This window comes from Corythoichthys intestinalis, chromosome 1 (assembly GCF_030265065.1).
Source record: "Corythoichthys intestinalis isolate RoL2023-P3 chromosome 1, ASM3026506v1, whole genome shotgun sequence".
NCBI lineage: Eukaryota > Metazoa > Chordata > Actinopteri > Syngnathiformes > Syngnathidae > Corythoichthys > Corythoichthys intestinalis.
The window spans coordinates 9,766,228-9,786,692 of NC_080395.1; the positions used below are offsets into that span (position 1 = coordinate 9,766,228).

Here is a 20,465-nt window from a genome sequence, read left to right on the forward strand (position 1 = left end):
AAGTCCGCTTTAGCGCCATTGACCAATTCGACGCGTTCTCCTTCACTGATTGGCTGCCGCGGACGGCGTTAAGACGTCCGATCCATTTGAAGCGGAAGGGCTGTGAGCGACGCGTCAAAACCTTCCCGACACTAATACAATGGAAAGTTCAGGCGTCCAAACTGCCATTTTTTTGGAAACATGCTAATGTAGCGTAGAGGTTAATAGTTCATGAACGACAGGAAAAAAAATCGCCGAAGTCTTTCATTTACCGTTAATCACGTACAGAAACTTTTGGCTAGGTTTATTAAACACGATCACGTGGGTGAAGACAGCTAGCGGTGAAAATTCACTGAAACAAGAAACAGCTTTGACGTCATTGTCGGCAAATATTCAATAATAAGGATATGCGAATATTTCATCTTTTAACGAAACATGCTTTTGCAGTATGGTTAGCAAAAAAAAACAAAACAAAAAAATCTCATGACTTCGTTTTATTATTTTCATAATAATTTCTCCTCATTGATTTATATATTTTCTGAAGTTTACTCATTAAACATGCTAACGTGTTGTGGCTTCACAAAAAACAGTTTGTAACATTTCAACATTTTCTGATGAATTCGTTTGAAATCCTTTATCCACTTCTGTTCGTAAAACATGCTAATATTTGTTGTTAAAGCAAAAAATCTTTCCCGGATTATTTCATAAATGCAATTGGAATTTTGGTCAGTTTTGTTTATCCAACGCGCAAATGTGGGCGGGGCCAATTTAGGAAAAGCAAAAATCGCAGTTTTTGGGGGGGTTTAAAGCATATCAAGGACCATAAAACACATTTATTACAATTATTTTATTTTGTTGGATTCTTTTTTTAAGTTAAACAATTTGCCTCTTGTTTAATCATTTCTGTTACGAGACATTCAATTCCGCCTCGTTTGAAAATGCGGTCGAATAATTTGAGCTTGTTGAGGTATCTCCTTCAAAACCTTCATACGCGCCGCTAGTATTTGCGTTACACTTAAAAACCACAAAATATATGGACCGATGGACTTCATTTTCCAAGTTTTTTGTGGACGCGACGGAGACAGCGCCTTCGTCTGGCAGTGCGGGATACATCCATGCGCCCAAAAAAAAAAAACAATAATAAAGCACTGTTAATGTATTTACACACAATTTATACATCAAACAGAGAGAAAGAAAAATAACTGATTGGCTGCCATCGACGGCGATAGACGTCCAATCGGCTGAGCTAAAGCACCCTCCTCAAATGTCAATGTTGGCAGCAAAAAAATGTACACACAAGTGATCACATGGTTGCAAAATTTGCGCCAAACTTAATCGTCTTGGCGGTTTTTGACCTTTTATTGAGTTTTCATGATATTTTCAAAAATTATTACTACATTTTTTGGAAGTCTTTTCTGGTGTGTAAGTCGCACCGGTTTGATTTGAATATTTTTTCTTCCCACCTACTTTTTAAAAAAATAGAAAACAAGTTGAAGCGTTTGTACTACTCCCATAAGTTGCCATTGATGGCGCTAGACGTCCAATCCAGTCAAAAAGAAGTAGATGTTTAGCGCCGTCAATGGCAGCCAGTAAGCTAACGTAGACACTGTTTTAATGGAAAATTTTGGATGCAGACGTGTTGGTTTCTTTTTCTTTGTTGTAAATAGTGACACCTTCTGATCGATTCTTGGCGGGAGCATATCAATAACTTTTTGGGATATACAGTATCATGATATATCACCATTTCATTGGAAAGGGCTGCCAACAAACAGGTTCGAATGGCTTGAAATTGTCGCTAAAAAGCGGAATAAAACACTATGCGTGTACATTTTCGGAGCCAAAAGCCCAACAATTTAAAAAAAACATTCACTAAACAGAACGCTACCTAAAAAACGAAAGCAAAATGAAAAAAAAGAGGAGGGCACACAGTTTTTTTTTTTTTGCCTATTTTTGTTTTTTAGATATAGCATATCTACACGTGGGGGCGGAGTCAAGTTAGGCGCGCTCCAGCATAGGGGATAAAAGACGCAATCCAGCAAGCTAAATACGGGAAAAAGGACGGCGGGAGCGTCTAATAGACTGGACTGTTGCGGATGCCGCAGCACAGGACCATGCTGAAGATCATCTCGAAGATCTGGCAGAGAAGAAAAAAGCCGTCAAGGCTGATGGACGGACAGACCAAGTAGGTGCAGCTGCGTCTCGCAGTACTCAAAAAGGGGGCGTGGTTGGCGGATGATCAACGCTTGATCTGATTTGTCGTTGAAAGCTGGGGGGGGGGGGGGCGGTTGGCGGATGACGAACGCTTGATTTGATTGGTCGTTGACAAAGATGGGTAGAGTAGCCAAAAATTTTACTGAAGAAAGAGTATCGTTACTTCTAAATAATATGATTCAAGTAAACGTAAAGTAAAAAGTAATGAGTACCATTGTAAGTAACTGCTTACAATGTCTGTTTTGGTTAATGATGGTATTTTTTTTTCTCAGCACAACTTCATCAATACGAACAAAAATCATCGAATTCAGACCCGAATTTGTGGTAGGTTTAAAGCAGATTGTTGATCTGTTGACCACATTAGCATTAGCATATTTAAAGCACCCTTATTTGATATTACTACATATATATACACTCACCGGCCACTTTATTAGGTACACCATGTTAGTAACGGGTTGGACCCCCTTTTGCCTTCAGAACTGCCTCAATTCTTCGTGGCATAGATTCAACAAGGTGCTGGAAGCATTCCTCAGAGAGTTTGGTCCATATTGACATGATGGCATCACACAGTTGGTGATTTGAGTGACTTTGAACGTGGCATGGTTGTTGGTGCCAGAAGGGCTGGTCTGAGTATTTCAGAAACTGCTGATCTACTGGGATTTTCACGCACAACCATCTCTAGGGTTTACAGAGAATGGTCCGAAAAAGAAAAAATATCCAGTGAGCGGCAGTTCTGTGGGCGGAAATGCCTTGTTGATGCCAGAGGTCAGAGGAGAATGGCCAGACTGGTTCGAGCTGATAGAAAGGCAACAGTGACTCAAATAACCACCCGTGACAACCAAGGTAGGCAGAAGAGCACCTCTGAACGCACAGTACGTCGAACTTTGAGGCAGATGGGCTACAGCAGTAGAAGACCACGCCGGGTGCCACTCCTTTCAGCTAAGAACAGGAAACTGATGCTACAATTTGCACAAGCTCATCAAAATTGGACAATAGAAGATTGGAAAAACGTTGCCTGGTCTGATGAGTCTTAATTTCTGCTGCGACATTCGGATGGTAGGGTCAGAATTTGGCGTCAACAACATGAAAGCCTGGATCCATCCTGCCTTGTATCAATGGTTCAGGCTGGTGGTGGTGTAATGGTGTGGGGAATATTTTCTTGGCACTCTTTGGGACCCTTGGTACCAATTGAGCATCGTTGGAATGCCACAGCCTACCTGAGTATTGTTGCTGACCAAGTCCATCCCTTTATGACCACAATGTACCCAACTTCTGATGGTTACTTTCAGCAGGATAATGCGCCATATCATAAAGTTGGAATAATCTCAGACTGGTTTCTTGAACATTACAATGAGTTCACTGTACTCAAATGGCCTCAACAGTCACCAGATTTCAATCCAATACAGCATCTTTGGGATGTGGTGGAACGGGAGATTCGCATCAAGGATGTGCAGCCGACAAATCTGCACCAACTGTGTGATGCCATCATGTCAATATGGACCAAACTCTGTGAGGAATGCTTCCAGCACCTTGTTGAATCTATGCCACGAAAAATTGAGGCAGTTCTGAAGGCAAAAGGGGGTCCAACCCTTTACTTGCATGGTGGACCTGATAAAGTGGCCGGTGAGTGTATATATACAAGTATATTCTTAAGACATCTTTAGGATGTTATGTCGGTATGCATCTAAACAAAACAAGCTGAAAGCTAACGGTAGTATTTTGGGTATAAAATTCACCTCTTGTAAATGTTTCGCCGGTGTAGCACATTTTGGCAGAACACCCGTTTCTTTTCCTAACTTTGTCCTGTCTCATCCCGTCTTTCCTGTTCATTTTGCTTTTTATGGTCATTGTGTGAAATATCGACAGTGCTGTCATGCTCATGAATGTTCTTCTGGGGTTCAAATTGAAACTGTTGAACAGATGACATGTTTATGTCACTAGAGTCATAGTTTGGAAGCGTAACCATGTGACGTCACCGCCCTGTGACGTCAACAACATGGCGACCTTCTAGAGAAACTAATTTTACAAATTGTATAAAAACATCAAGAAGGGTTTCAATATCAAATTATTTTAAGAACTACAAATCTTTCTATCCGTGGATCCCTTTAAAGTCAAATAGTTACATTTTCGATAGGATTATACTGTATAAATCATAACATTCCAAGGTCTAGTTAAGTTTAGGGCTTAAACTCCTCTGGTTAAATTTAGAGTAAATTGTGGGCAATCAGCTTCTTAATTAAAAGGTTTTTCATGTACAGTGGGGCAAATAAGTATTTAGTCAACCACTAACTGCGCAAGTTCTCCCACTTGAAAATATTAGAGAGGCCTGTAATTGTCAACATGGTTAAACCTCAACCATGAGAGACAGAATGTGGAAAAAAACCCAGAAAATCACATTGTTTGATTTTTAAAGAATTTATTTGCAAATCATGGCAGAAAATAAGTATTTGGTCAATACCAAAAGTTCATCTCAATACTTTGTTATGTACCCTTTGTTGGCAATAATGGAGGCCAAACGTTTTCTGTAACTCTTCACAAGCTTTTCACACACAGTTTCTGGTATTTTGGCCCATTCCTCCATGCAGATCTCCTCTAGAGCAGTGATGTTTTGGGGCTGTCGTTGGGCAACATGAACTTTCAACTCCCTCCGCAGATTTTCTATGGGTTTGAGATCTGGAGACTGGCTAGGCCACTCCAGGACCTTGAAATACTTCTTACGAAGCCACTCCTTTGTTGCACTGGCTGTGTGTTTGGGATCATTGTCATGCTGAAAGACCCAGCCATGTCTCATCTGCAATGCCCTTGCTGATGGAAGGAGATTTTCACTCAAAATCTATCGATACATGGCCCCATTTATTCTTTCCTTTACACAGATCAGTCATCCTGGTCCCTTTGCAGAAAAACAGCCCCAAAGCATGATGTTTCCACCCCCATGCTTCACAGTGGCTATGATGTTATTCGGATGCAATTCTGTCATTTTTCTCCTCCAAACACGAGAACCTGTGTTTCTACCAAAAAGTTATATTTTGGTTTCATCTGATCATAACGCATTCTCCCAGTCTTCTTCTGGATCATCCAAATGCTCTCTAGCGAAATGCAGACGGGCCTGGACGTGTACTTTCTTCAGCAGGGGGACACGTCTGGCAGTGCAGGATTTGAGTCCCTGGCGGCGCATTGTGTTACTGATAGTAGCCTTTGTTACTGTGGTCCCAGCTCTCTGTAGGTCATTCACTAGGTCGCCCCGTGTGGTTCTGTGTTTTTGCTCACCGTTCTTGTTATCATTTTGACGCCACGGGGTGAGATCTTGCATGGAGCCCGAGATCGAGGGAGATTATCAGTGGTCTTGTACGTCTTCCATTTTCTAATAATTGCTCCCACAGTTGATTTCTTTACACCAAGCATTTTACCAATTGCAGATTCAGTCTTCCCAGCCTGGTGCAGGTCTACAATTTTGTCTTTGGTGTCCTTCGACAGCTCTTTGGTCTTGGCCATAGTGGAGTTTGCAGTGTGACTGACTGACTGACATTGTGGACAGGTGTCTTTAATACCGATAATGAGTTGAAACAGGTGCCATGAATACAAGTAACGAGTGGAGCCTCGTTAGAAGAAATTAGACCTCTTTGACAGCCAGAATTCTTGCTTGTTTGTAGGTGATCAAATACTTATTTTCCACTCTAATTTAGAAATAATTTTTTTGGAAAATCAAACAATGTGATTTTCTGTTTTTTTTCCACATGCTGTCTCTCATGGTTGAGGTTTACCCATGTTGACAATTACAGGCCTCTCTAATCTTTTCAAGTAGGAGAACTTGCACGATTGGTGGTTGAATAAATACTTATTTGCCCCACTGTATATGCGCAAATCCTCCATAATCAACATATCTATTCATTCCTATACACTAATAATGGTTAGGGTCGTTGAAAGCAGGGGGCGCGGTTGGCAGACGACAAAAACTTGATCTGATTGGTTGTTGAAAGCAGGGGGCGCGGTTGGTTCGTACTGCGAGCCGCAGCTGGACCCTTCTCGGACAGACGAACGGATGGACGGCGCACTCACCATGATGACAGCCACCACCAGGGCGGCGATGCCGATCAGGTAGATCTTGTCGGAAAACAGCTCGGTGAGGCGGGCATGACAGCTCTGTGGCAAGATATCATGTCAAGCACTTTCTCAGGCTTTTTTACATGCTTGGTTTTCACAACGCCAAATGAATATTGGAAAAGAAATACACAACTAATAATACAGACATGGGATGGATAAAAAACAAACAAACTACAATTTAATTAAAAAATGATGATTAGTGTGAAGTGTGAAAAAAAAGCCCTGGGGAAAAATAGACAAAAATATTCATTCATTCATTTTCCATGCCGCTTTTTCCTCATATTTTAAAAAATGTTTTCAACTAAAATGTTTTTAAAAATAATGTAAAATGATTGTTTTTTTAAAATGTGTGTCTACATCAATTAAAATATGTGAAAAAATATACACATGAATGGAAAAATACAAAATGATTCATCAATGAAAGTAATGGAAATGATCATAAGTGGCTAACTTTGCATCCTGCTGTAAAAAGTGTTAAAGTGTTTTTAGATAAACATATATATTCCAAAAATAAATATTTTTACTATATATGATCAATTAAATAATAAAGAAAATAAATTATAATACACGTGAATGGAAAATAGAGGAAGTAGAAAATCAAATACCGTAATTTTCGGACTATAAGTCGCTACATTTTTCCTTCATTTTAAATAATGCGGCTTATAGTCCAGTGCGGCTTATTTGTTGATTTATTTGGGTTAATAGGTAACACTTCATTTGACAGCGGCGTCATAAGATTGTCATAATTATGACATGACACTATCATGGGCATTACTGAATGCTTGTGTCATTAAGTGTCATCCAGCAAATTATGCCACTAACCCCATTTATGTCCAGCTTGGATCTTTTACATCCATTCAAAAGTGAAATAATTTGCCGGATAACACTAAATGACGTCTGTTATAAGCATTCAATAATGCACATGACATTTTCATGTCATAATTATGATTGTCTAATGACAGTCTTATGACACCACTGTCAAATAAAGTGTTACCAAATACTATAACTAGCAGTTAATGAAACAAGCGGAACAGTAACTGAAAAAATAATTACCACAGAACATGAATTTGATTGTTATTTACATCTATAGCGCTGCAATGCATGCTAGGAGGCATGTTGGACAACAACAGTGTTGACAGCAGATGGCAGCAGAGGTTGACTGTCTACCCCAAGGGAGCAGTGATGGCCATATGAAGCGTCTTGAAGCAATAAAGCTTTGCAGCGAATTGGTTCAAAGCTTCATGATGGTTCATTTGGTCTTACGACAGTCATTTGATGCCGCTGTCAAATAGTGTTACTGGTTAATATCTTTTGGTGTAAATATCCCATTATACACTGAGGACAGCTGCGGCTTATAGTCCAGTGCGGCTTATCTATGAAAAAATGCAGTTTTCGTGCTAAATTTGGTGGGTGGCGGCCACCAAAATTATGGTAAGAAAAAAAAAGAAAAAAAATAATACACTTTTAATTAGGGGGGAAAAAAACTTCAATAAACAAATGTTCATTTGCTGTCAACCTCCCGGTGCAAATGGATTGGGCGTCTACTTGTGACAAACTCATTAAAATATAATTTTTTAAAAAACGATTGCATGGACAGTCAACTTGTCAACTTACAACCGAGGTTCCGGAGCTGGGACAGAGGTCGGTGATGCCAAGCCGGTCGGTGAATTGCGTCAAAATGGACGTGCCTTGACCTTTGCCGCAGCAACTCAGCTAAAAACGGCAAAAAACTCAATTGAAAAGCTCGCATTCTTCTTCTTCTTTTTATCAGCAGTTCCCTTACCGACTCATGGAAGACTTTGAGCACGTGGGCGGCCGCCTGCTTCTTCTCGGCGTCTGTGGTGAGCGTTCCCGACATGGCCTTGTCGTAGATGGAGTCGTAGAAGTTGATCATCTCCTTGGAGACCTGAAGGCAACATGGTTGCTAATCTTTAATCCTTCCCTGTTGCTTTTCTTTTTACTTCCATTTTTCTTTCCATCCTACTTTTGTGCATTTCTTTCTTCCATTCAATTTGTCTCACTTTCCCTTTCCTTTGGCATTCAATCCTGCATCCTCATTCCACTAAATTTCAGGGGTGTCGAACTTATTTTGGTTAGATTTCAAGTGGGCACCTCCGTGAGTTGGCCGGACCACTAAAAGTTTGAGATGCAACAGCTTTGGCACACATAAAAATTCACAAAAAGGGAAAAATATTGCCTTTTGTTACGAAAAAAATGTCAGGATACGAAAAATATAGTATACAGTATGGCTGGTATTCGCAGCTCCCAGAGTTTACTGAACGTAACTTTTATTCTTTATTCTTGTTTGTTTTACATTATGGACAACTCTTATTTTATGTCTATTATGCAATCATCATGTTTTGATGCATTTTTATTCATTATAAAATATTTATGTCTGAATGTTGGGGGGCTTGGAACGGATTAGGGCATTTACACGTCTCTACTTACAGAATTTACAAGTAACAAAACTACTTTAAGAACAACAAACAATAGCATGTGATGGTTAGCAACCGTGTGAATTACTGAGGCTAACCCAGTGCTTCTCAATTATTTTCTGTTACGCCCCCCCAGGAAGATGTAAACGTTTTGCGCCCCCCCCAACTCTATGCCGCCACTGTAAATAGTATCATTTGTTTATAAAATTATTATAAGTACTCTGCATTATAACATTGGTCCCATTTAGAAAAATAAATAAAGTAATATAGATCCACTTTCAATGCAGTATACCTATATTGACATTGTTTTGTTTGTAACAGAAAAGACTTAAAGCATATCAATTACCCTGAATTTAAAAAAAAAAGTCACATCCAAAAAAAAAAAAAAATACTCGTTACATTTTTTGACCATTTTATATTGAAAAATAGGATTGATCAAAATCAATAAATAATAATGATAAATTCAAATTGTTTAGCAACATTAAGTTATGAGGACAATGTGCCAAACAATTTGACCGAAAAAACAAAAAACAAAAATTAGTACAACAAAAAATGACTGTCATTGGACAGAGGGGCAGTTTTTATTTTTGCTGCAGGTAGTATCAGCTCCTTTGCTATGGTTTGGGGTTATTTTGCACTGAGCAACTTGCTATGCCACCATATATGATGCTAAAAGTACTCGCTGGTTTACTGATGTAACACTGACGAAGCGGGACGATTGTTGGAAATATTTGGCACGTTTTCGCTGAACAAAAATCAAGCGGCTTACCAATGTGATTGGGGTCTAATGTTTTTAAGTAATGTCTTAATTGATTTGGCTTCCAGCTTTCCGCTGCAAACATTTTTAGACAAAGCAAACAGACTTGTCTTTCCTCGTCTCTCTCTGTATTAAAAGTCAAAGCCAAAAGCTGCATACGCTTTGTCGTATTTCTTCGTTTTAGCTCTTCATATCTCCAGTGCTTTTTGCTGTGTACTCTTGTTTGGGTAAAAAATACAGCGCACACTCTGAAAATGAAAGTGCAACTGCCACCTACTGAGTGAAAGTGCAATTACACTTTATTCTAGTACGGCAAAAATGTGGTCACATACGCCACTCCTGGCATTGCTTTGCGCCCCCCTGGGGGGGCACGTGCCCCACAATTTGACAAGTACAGGGCTACCCCCCCCCCCTCCCAAAGTCGTCAGCGCTGTCAAGTTCAGTTGAGGGAGGGAGTGAACCAGCGAGTGAAAGCCGGGCCAATGTTTATTCTGTATATCCTGGTAGCCTCTCCTTTTTTTTTTCTTAGACAAAACTTCTTGTCTTTTTTATTGCTCTGCCATCTTTGCAGCGTTCGCATCGACTTCCGACTTTAGAATGAAAGGAGGAAGTGACATATGCCGGAAAGCAATCAGCATATTTGTAGTTTTTGTGTGTGGCAGGGTTCCTGCCACCCTCCTCAAAAGTTAATTAGTGCCGGTGAAAGCGATATAGACTCCCTAAAGATATAAAAGAGGTGTCATTCGACGAGTTCTCAGTTGACATATAATCACAAATGTTATGAAAATATTTTATAAAAGGTTGAAGAGTTACATGTTGCTTTTACTCAAACACTACCAAAGATGTATAAACAATAATGTTCTTCAAGACAGGCTATGCTCCAGGCTTGATTTGAAACCCATAGAAATATTTGTTTTCATTTTATTCATTTGTTTTACCGAACCATAATTTGTGTGTACCCCTACGCCCCTAATAGCTAGTATTAAGGGTGCAACGGTTCATTTAGCCCACAGTTTGGTTTGAACCTCGGTTTTGGGATCACGGTTTCGGTTCGGTTAGCGTTTTGCTTTTTATTTTATTTTTTTAACTGCCTTTATTTTGCTTTTGAGAAAATGAAATAAAGACTTAAAATGTAAACATTTTCGACTGTTAAAATGACTTTTAGCTCTTTGGCTAGTGTAGTGACTGACTCATGAAATACACACACAGTAGTAAAAAAGTTACTTGGCAAAGTAACTGGTGTTACCTTTCATGTAATTTTTTTTTCATTTTTCAAAAAAAAAAAAAAAAGAAAAAAAAAACAGTAACCTTTGCGATGTTTGGAGGTCATTTAATGTTGTCAATCAACCGTTAGAGTTGATAAAATTGCTCCCGTTTTTGCATTAGTTCCCTTCTGTCTACATTCGACATGTGAAAATTTTAAAACTGTTTCATCCTTTAAAGATAGACTCAAGTCAAGATTTTGCCGATTTAGGAATATTTTAGATAAAAAGTTGCTTAGGTTTGAAGGTTCACTACAACAGAGCCTTTCTGAGAAGTTTACTGCTCTAAAATGGCGGCTGTTTACTAACGCTACTGAGTCTGTCATTTCGCATGTAGTTCTATATAGGCGTAGATTGTAGGCCGTCGGCTACAGTCAGGAAATATTAGAGCCATCTAGCCTAGCATCGCGTTTGCTACAGCATCACAACAAACACTCTTCCCTCTCCGTGTCTCTGACTTTTCTCGCGTCATTCAACCAACATATTGACGCACATTGTCTCGTTGCTGAAACGGTGACAAGATCCGAACAGAAGAAAAAAAAACGTACAGATTTCAAACGTAACGTACGGCGTACACATTTAAAAATCAGTGCTCACTTGTACAAATTACGCCGAGACCATACAACTTGACAGGTATGAATTATAGTGGATCGTCACAGTTAGTTGGTTGCACTCTGTAGCACGGGACGTCCAACTATCAGTGGTCAGGGCGAAACTATGTGCTTTAGCGAAATCATCTTCGATGGCTTTGCGTGCCATTTCATAAATGTCGGGGATTACGTTGTTGGAGAAATATGTCCGCGAGGGAACAATGTAACGCGGGTCAGCGGTCAAGCGTTGCAAAAAAATTAACGAAGCCCGCCGTGTGTTTTCACTGGTGTAGTCTTCGGGGTTGTCCTACCCTGGGAAAGTGCTATCTGTGGGTGATGCCGGCTGAGGTACCGGAGTCATGTTATATGTGTTGCCATTAGCATAGGGAACAATGCTTGCAAATTGTTGTTTTTTTTTGTTTTTTTAAAAATATTTTCTCACCCTCCGCATTGTAGTCCACGGGGAAACTGAAATTTTGTTACACTGCAGATTTGAAAGAAGCCGGTGTTTCCTAAAAATTCGGTCTCTCCACTCCTCCGCTCGCCATAGCTTTTTGTTTTCTTTCTTGTTTCACTTTCACCTCGCTCGTAAGCGAGAGACGGCATTACTCGGCTTCTATTACACAAGTGCTTGACAGCGATCGGACATTTACTTGCGGGGTGGGAATTTCTCCACAGCTGTGCTTCACGTCACACACAGGCACACAGAGCTCGACCAATTCATTCCGCAAGCATTCGGAATAAATTAATTCCAAAACCGAAAAGGCGTGGTTCATAAAGGCGTATTGAACCGTACAGGGTGTACCGTACGGTTTGGCTTTGAACCGGAAACCGTTGCACTGCTAGCTAGTATGTGCGATTTATACAAATCTTGACAAAGCATGACAGTTATAAAACTTATTTTTACTTATCCTCATGAAAGAACTTATGATGTAGAAAATGATTTGTCCTTCTTTCCTATTATCTTATTTTCGTGGCATTCTTAGCAATTCACGGTGTAGATCAAGTTGACCATTTTGGTGCGCATACATGCGTTCTTACCGTGTCTTTGTGCATGAAGCCCCAGATTCCGGCGGCCACTTCGCAGGCGAACAGGATGACGAGGCAAGCAAAGAACTGAACGAGAAAGAAAAAAACACAGGGTCAAGGCGCTGTGATCACGGTAACCAGGTGGTGACAGCGGGCGACTTACCGTTCCCAGGAGACATTGTGACTCTTGGATGGCGCCGTAGCATCCGAGGAAACCTACGACCATCATCACTGCGCCCACCGCAATCAAGATGTGCACGCCTGCAAAACACGCACGTTTCGCTCAGGACATATTTTGAAGATGCAAACTAAAGCTAGGAAAGCAACAAATGGATGGACATGTTGACACTCATGGACACGAGAGGTGGGAACTTATGAGCACCTCACATTACGATTTGCGATAAATGGCTCGCGAAACAACAATTATCAGGAAATCCTTCTAGGATATTCTACAAAACATCTAATAAATTGTGAATTGGAATGAGCTCATCACTAGTAGACACCCAATCCATTTGAACTGGGAGGGTGATGAACATGCTGTCAGTGGCAGCCAATGCCAGGCAATGAGTTCAATTTGGGGCATTTAACGCCACTGTTGATTTTCACCTCCTTTATCTTTTGGGGCATTTACTGATCACTTTTGTTCATCGGTTTCATCCTGTTGAATTCGGGGTATTTATGAGTCACTTCCAATATATTTTGGCTCACTTCCTGCACATTTATTATGCACTACTCATATATTAAGTTTATTGTGCAATAATCTAATTGTAACATGTATTTGTTACATGTTTTGACGCATTTTTATACATTAGAAAAGATTTATGTGTGATTTTTGGGTAGCTTGGAACGGATTAGGGCTACGAAACGGCCGCAGATGTAGCGGCTCCAACCTATTGCTGGAACCCTCCAGAATTATGGAAAAATACTTACAGTATGTTCATTCATTGACCCACACAGATTAACATTCCCTCGCACATCTCAACAGATGGCTGCACTTGGCTTGAATGTGCAGCCGCGCTCCATACATCTTTCTCAGTCCCAAAACACTTGACTCGAGACCAAAACAGGAAGTAACTATGAGCTGTTACCATGGAAACAAGCCCGTAGTGGGAACCTTTCTTTCTATTCAAAATGCTCTTCGTACATGACTACAATATTCTTCAATCTACATACATCACGAGGCAATAACAAAATAGTAGCACACAGACACTAGACGAGTTCCAAAAAATTGATTATTACATGCATCGCGATTTGACACATGACAATTCGATTACGATTCATAAAATTTCAAAATGATGATTTTCCCTCATAACTTTATGGGAGCCGCTCGTAGCAGAACGAAATTCAAGACACGTCTGCCGCCCGGGCACTGTTAACAGGCGCACGCACGTTATGATGGATGCTGCTGGTTACCAAGAGAGAGAGATTTACTCCTTTTTAAAAGACTGGAAAATAAATTTGTGTATGAGACAGGCTGGAAGAGAAGCGCGACGCGGTGATAGCGCTTATGTGCGCAAGTTATTTTTAGAGCAAGAAGGGAAGATAGTTCATTGCTCCTTGTCTTTCAGATGTCCAGAAGTAGTTTTAAGGCATTTCAATTGAAAAATGTCCTAAGTGTGTTGCTAAGACCCGTGTGCATCTATAAGAGGTGAGTACACGAACCCTCTTGCGCTGTTTAGCCTTAATTGTTGTTGTTGAGTTGTTAATAGTTAGCGCCGAGCGCTAAGCTAATTAGCTAATTCGCTAACGTGTATTTCATATGCAGAACGTGTAAAACCATTAGGATATTTTAGATAAGTAATGGACATAATTTTGTTGGGCTACTGTATTAATTAGTAATGTACGATGCATCGATAATCGTGATAATCGCGTTAACCGCGATCATCATCAATACCGTGATCATCGTTCAATGATGGAATCGAAGCACCCTTAACTGTAATCGAATCGAATCGTGGTGTGTCCAAGATGGCACACCCCTAACAGACACAAGGGAAACTAAATTTAATTAGATTACTGGTTTGAAAAAATGAAAACATTAGATGTCTCCTTACTGAAAGATAGTAATTAGATTACAATAACACATTACTTAGTAATGCATTAGTGACAACACTGTCCAGAACCAATTAATTTCCTAAGTACAGGTACCACCGTATTGGATGCCTATCACTGTCCAGTGAGTCGCGAAGCATAAAGAAGAAATGGATTCATACTGGCTTTCTGTAAGATTTTCCCAACCAGGCGACGCCATATTGGCTGGCGCCATCACAAAATGAACGGCTTTAGCAAGTCTGGAGGTGTAGGCGGGCAGCTGCCGTGCGTTGACCGGATGCAGATGAAATCAAGGCGGACAGGAAAGGACGCTTAAGGAAAATGGAATTATGGCCGCCGGGGAGAGATGTGAAAGATGGCGGCGGGCGGGCGGGGCAGCGGGCCAAGCCATCGATTTTGAAATGAGCATTAGCGTGAGTGGCTCTGCCTCAGAGTGGGGATGCTGGCCGACAAATTGAATTACGCTTGACAAGCACGGCTAACCATGATTAAGAGGACGAGGATGACATCATCGCTTCTCTTCTTCAAGTCCCCAAAAATATGGACTCAAACTCAAGCCGGGTTCAGTATTGATTTTTTTTTACCATTCAAATTTGTTGAAATACTTGAAGTAAAACTGTAAATGCCTCAAAATCAACAGGAAGTGATCCATAAATGGCCAAAGCGAAAGGAAAGTGAGTGAAAACTAACAGGAAATGACGTGAAATGCCCCAAATGAACTCATTGCCATTGAGTTTTTCAACAAATGTGCCACGGAACACGAGTGTGTCGTGAGAGATCGTCAGGTGTGCCGTGAAAAATGAGCCAATATCCCTTTTTCCCCCCAAAAAAAAACCAAAAAAAAAAAAATTTAAATTAAAAAAAAAGGCCGCCCTCGCCTCCGGTTCTCATGTGTCGGCCCGAGGCGCGCCTTTTTTGGTTTAGGAGTGTCATAAAGGCCAATCTCCAGTTCTTTTGTGTCCGCCCGAGAAGCGCCCTTTTCGGCGTGGGAGCGTCATGACCCCCGCCCTCGCCTCCGGTTCTCCCCTGGCCGCCGAAGATGCGCTGTTTTTGGGCTTGGCTCACGCAGCGACCCGCTGTCATCTCAGCAATCAATCAGTCAACAATCAACGAACAGTAATTTATAACATTATTAGGTTGGCCACTGACTGCATTTTAAAGGACACTCAGCCTTGTTAACAGCACGCGGACAACGTCGGGCGGAGTTGCAGTACGAAGGTTCTCAGTCGTGTGCAGGCGAGCGAGTTATTGCTCGTGTCGCGTTCAAGAGCTGCTTGGATTTCTAGCCATCAGCCACCTTGCTGTCCACAACAATTTGACGGTCGTCATATATGGATGAAATGGAAAGGATTCTTTTGTGTATATCGACACTTGACGAGTCTAATCGTTCCAATGAATATCACACTGAGCAAGTTTTTGAGAAAATTATAATTAAATATTCCGTAAAGAAAGTCATTTGGAACATTTTTAGTTTGTGGTGTGCCGCAAGATTTTTTCAAATGTAAAAATGTGCCATGACTCAGAAAAGGTTTAAAAACACTGGCCTAGAATGCCAGATGCCAATGACGGCCATTGGCATCCAATCCGTTTGAAGTGGGAGGGTGGCAGCAAATACTAGTGATAAACTCACAGCAGAACGACGAAAATTAGTTGTTTTGTAGCTTCCCACCCCTAGTAACAACAGTCAATATTTGTCATGTCGTCCTCAAAACTACAAACACAATGGCTGTAATAGTCTGGGTTTTCCCTTTCTCTTTTAGGATACTGTTTTTCTACAGTTTCATTCTATATATTTTCAGTTCTCTCTTTTTCTACTTTTAGAGTTTCAGCATCATGCTCTCGTTTTAGCAGTTCTTGGGTTTCACTTGCCATTAAGTTCCCTAGTGCAGTTTCCTCAATTTGTCTTTTGTTTTGGACCGCAAATACATTATCTTTAGCCATCTAGCTTATCGCCCATTCTAGATTTAAAAACTTCACAAGTCTGGTTTTTTTTTTTTTTGTATTTTCAAACACCAATTAATAATCGTAATTGTGTTGTCTGTTTTCTGCGTGGATTATGTGTTGTTAAGAGGATCCAATTAGCCAGTATTTTTCAACCGGTGTGCTGCGCGAAATTACCCGATATCACATTTTTTTACGTCGACGGACGGAGTTGCAGTAGGAAGGAAAGAATAGCTAAGTATCAGTCGTGTGCAGATGAGCAAGGTATCGCTCATGTCGCGTTCAAGAACTGCTCGGATTTCTAGCCATCAGCCACCTTGCTGTCCGCGACAATGTGGACCCAAGCACATCTACTGTATATCATTTGATTGCCTCGTCAAGTGTCGATATATACTAAAGTGTCCTTTTCATTTTATATGTAACGACCGTCAATACTCCCCTCTGTGTTTTTTTTAACACATTCTCGAGGACAGCAAGGTGGCTGATGGCTAAAAATCCAAGCAGTTCTTGAACGCGACACGAGCAGCTATCCAACAGCGCCATGGTGCCAATCAATCTTAAACGTCATATCCAAAATAAACACCCGTGGCTTCAAAACAAGTCAATGGACTTTTTTGTTCGCATCAAAAAAAAAAAAAAAAAAAAAAAAAAAAAAAACGGAATGAGAGCAGTTGAAGAACAGCTTTGTGTTTGTCTTTCTTCAATTCCTGCCAGAATATCGGCTTTGTGTTCATCTAAAAAGGCTTAAGTTTCACACTGAGTAAATATAAATATTGAGGAATTATTTTATAATTAAATATACTGTACAAAAAGTAACTTTGGAACATTTTTAGTTTGTGGTGTGCTGCGAGATTTATCCAAAGCAAAAATGTGCCGTGAGTCAGATAAGGTGGAAAAACACTGACTTAAGCTAACTACAGTATTAGAGAAACAGTGAGAATGAAAAGTGGTATTTGGTATGTGACAAAATGGCGTTTGGCGTGTGGCATTTTTTTGGTATGTGGCAAAATGGATTTTGGCATGTGGCATTTTTTTGAAGGGATTGTGGCAAAATTGATTTTAGCATGTGGCACTTTTTGGGGGTGACATGGCAAAATTGATTTTGTCATGTGGCACTTTTTTGGTATGTGGCAAAATGGCTTTTGTCATGTGGCATTTTTTTTGGTATGTGACCTTTTTTTTTGTATGTGGATTAAAAAAAATTTTTTTTTGGTATGTGGCAAAAATTGCTTTCCCCAAATGAATGGAACATTTGGACGTTCATAGTCGTCAATGGCATGGCCTTACTTGGGTGCCAGTTGATTGTCAATTCGCTGTAATGTAAAGTGTATGCTCAAAAATCACAACCACACGATTTTTTGGCATTCAAAATGAATGGAAAATTTGGACGTGCATCGCATCAATGGCATGGACGTGCAAGGCCTGCAAAATTGCCATATACCAAAAAAAAAAAAAAAAGCCACATACCAAATCAATTTTGCCACATACCAAAACCCATTTTGCCACAAACCCCCCAAAAAATGCCACAAGGCAAAATCAATTTTGTCACATACCAAATACCACATTTAATTCTCGGCCCTGCTAAACTATTGAGTGCAGGTAAGGACACTTTGAGGGGAATTGGTGGTTCTACAATGGAATGGAATAGCAAGTCAGCACAAATCGGGCGCGATATTTTAATTTTTTTTTGACACCTGTCCTGTTTAGCTGCTTAGACACAGAGAAAATCAGGCGCCTTCTGTTGGCCAAAATGTGCATTGCAGGAAAAGATCTATTTATGGCGATATTGACAATATAAATGTGAAATGTCAATAGTTTTATATCACTTTCGGGACATATATCATCATATCGTACCGCTCTATGTCAAACTCATCGTTCCTGCGGGTCACATTGTAGTTATGTTTTTTTTTTTTTTTTTTTGGGGGGGGGGGGGGGATTACATCAGTCAACACTTAAAAACACTTAATGGCTTCTATTGACTAAGCTAGACTTCCAAACTATTTTGACTGGTAGGGCTGAATGAACAATGACTGTCCTATAAAGATTTAAACTTATTTTGAGCTTGCTATCTTTTGTCCTGATCTTCTTCTTAAAAAAATAGGTGGGAAAAAAATTCATACTGTAGATATAATTTTTTTGCTGCGTCCTACCGGAATGTTTTCTGGTCTAACATTTCCGCCTCTGGGCAAGTCCAACAGGAGCAGATTCTGCTACTGGCGAACAAAAATAACAAATACCTGCTGTGAACAGGAAAAAAAACTGAGCGGAGGGCTAGCATGAACATTACAGTCTATTGTAGCCTTCATCCTCCACGAGCACGGCTGACCCCTCACTTAATCAATTCTCCAGATGTGTCGAGTCGGCCGTAATTAGCCGCTTATTGTTCGAAACACAATGAAAGCCCTTTCCTGCCACATCATGTACTTTATTTTGCAAGTGGACGTTAAAAGTTGGCATTTTTGCCTCGATCATCATTCCGGGACATTTTCTCAGATTCCGCCTTCTTCACAGATACGGAAACATCTATATAATGTGCATCCAATCGAATGATTGCTTCCAGCACCTCCCAGTTGACATGGATTGGAAGTCAATTGCTGTTAAGGCGTGTTTTCAAAATCAATTTCCCTCTTTTACAAACTACCAAAACACATACTTGGTGAACTGGGCTGGTAGTGAATGAGTTAAGCAAATGATAACTTTTAACATAGATATCCACTGAAGTGGCCACTGTCTCTGGAAAAAAAAAAAAAAATTCAGAGCTAAATCGCTACCATAAATGTGCAACTGAACTGTGACTGGAGTCATTGTTTTTTCCTTCCAAGTCCAAATGGATTGGAGGTCGATCATCGACAATGGCAGCCAATGAGTTCATATATGAAATAACACTAAAACTACAGTTGTGCTGATCACATGTCTTTTAAAAAAGACTTTTTCTCTCCCCCTAACAAAAGCTTCCATTTGCTTGATTTCCGACCCAAATGACTCAATATCTTACGGAGCCCCGAAAGGGACATTGACATAAATAAAATACATTTAAGACCAGAAACAATTTGGTGCGCACCAGATTGTTTCAATTGTTGCATTGTTGCAATTGGCTATCTAGCATTTAAGATAGCGGATTTTTGCTAAGTCCGCTAGCTTAAATGCTATGTAATGCTAATGTATGCAATAATAGCGTACCACACAAATGCTATTTTTAGACCGCAAGGCTGCGTGACGTCACCATCATAAAAGTACGCTAGCTTAAATGCTATATAATGCTTTACCAGAAAGTTTCTGGTGCGCACTAGTTTGCTTAAATCAATTTTATCTCTGTCAATCTCCCTTTAGGGCTCCGTAATATCTAGAGGCGGATCTAAAAAAAAATGTATCTGGTGGCGAGAGGAGGCAGCAACTTTTTGAGGGTGGCAAATATTTCATGACTGTATAATTTATCGTCGATTCATTGGACAATGACTGTACAATGACAATGAATGTACTGTGACGATTGGATTCAAAGGCCTTTGATTGATTTAATACAAAATTATGACATTTAACACAATCCGTTCCAGTAGACCTAAAGCAGTAAAAAAATATAAATCAGTTTTGAAGTGTGGGACAATTTTGTTGATGAAAATTTATTTTTACAAAACGGCATACCAAACATAGCATTATTTTCCATCATGATCGAATTACATTAAACTGTGCTGAACCAATATTAACCGATATATTGACCCACATGGATTAATTGTGACACCCCTATTGTCAACATATGGTAGACGTGTACACGTATAGTTTTCTAAGAAATCATTTATAAACACTACAAAAGAAAGAAATTTAGCTTTATACAATCTTTTTTCTATTGCACTGGTACCTCTACTTACGCAATTAATTTGTTGTGGAAGTAGTTTCGTTACCTGAAAATTCTGTAAGTAGAGACTCAAGATACAAAATATGTAACAAATACATGTTACAATTAGAGCAAAGCTCAATTAACATAAAATCAGAGTTGTACATGTTAAAAAGTACCAAGAGCAGAGTAGAGGATCAAAGGTAATACACTTGTAAAGCTGTCGGAACACGAGGACAGATGAAAAGGGCGCTAGGATACGCCAATACACATACAGTAGAG

At 40.0% G+C, this 20,465-nt stretch overlaps 1 protein-coding gene across 1 annotated transcript in view; it reads right to left on the minus strand.

The window, feature by feature from the left end:
- Positions 1-1,134: 1,134 nt before the first annotated feature.
- LOC130914577 (CD81 antigen-like) overlaps positions 1,135-20,465 on the minus strand; it is a 65,885-nt gene continuing 46,554 nt past the window's right edge. The window contains exons 5-10 of the mRNA XM_057833945.1: positions 12,528-12,625; positions 12,377-12,451; positions 8,075-8,197; positions 7,906-8,004; positions 6,247-6,330; positions 1,135-2,113 (exon numbers count right to left, since the gene is read on the minus strand). Of these exons, the coding sequence (XP_057689928.1) occupies positions 2,051-2,113; positions 6,247-6,330; positions 7,906-8,004; positions 8,075-8,197; positions 12,377-12,451; positions 12,528-12,625 (542 nt within the window). The 3' untranslated portion in view covers positions 1,135-2,050. The remainder of the gene's footprint in view (positions 2,114-6,246; positions 6,331-7,905; positions 8,005-8,074; positions 8,198-12,376; positions 12,452-12,527; positions 12,626-20,465) is intronic.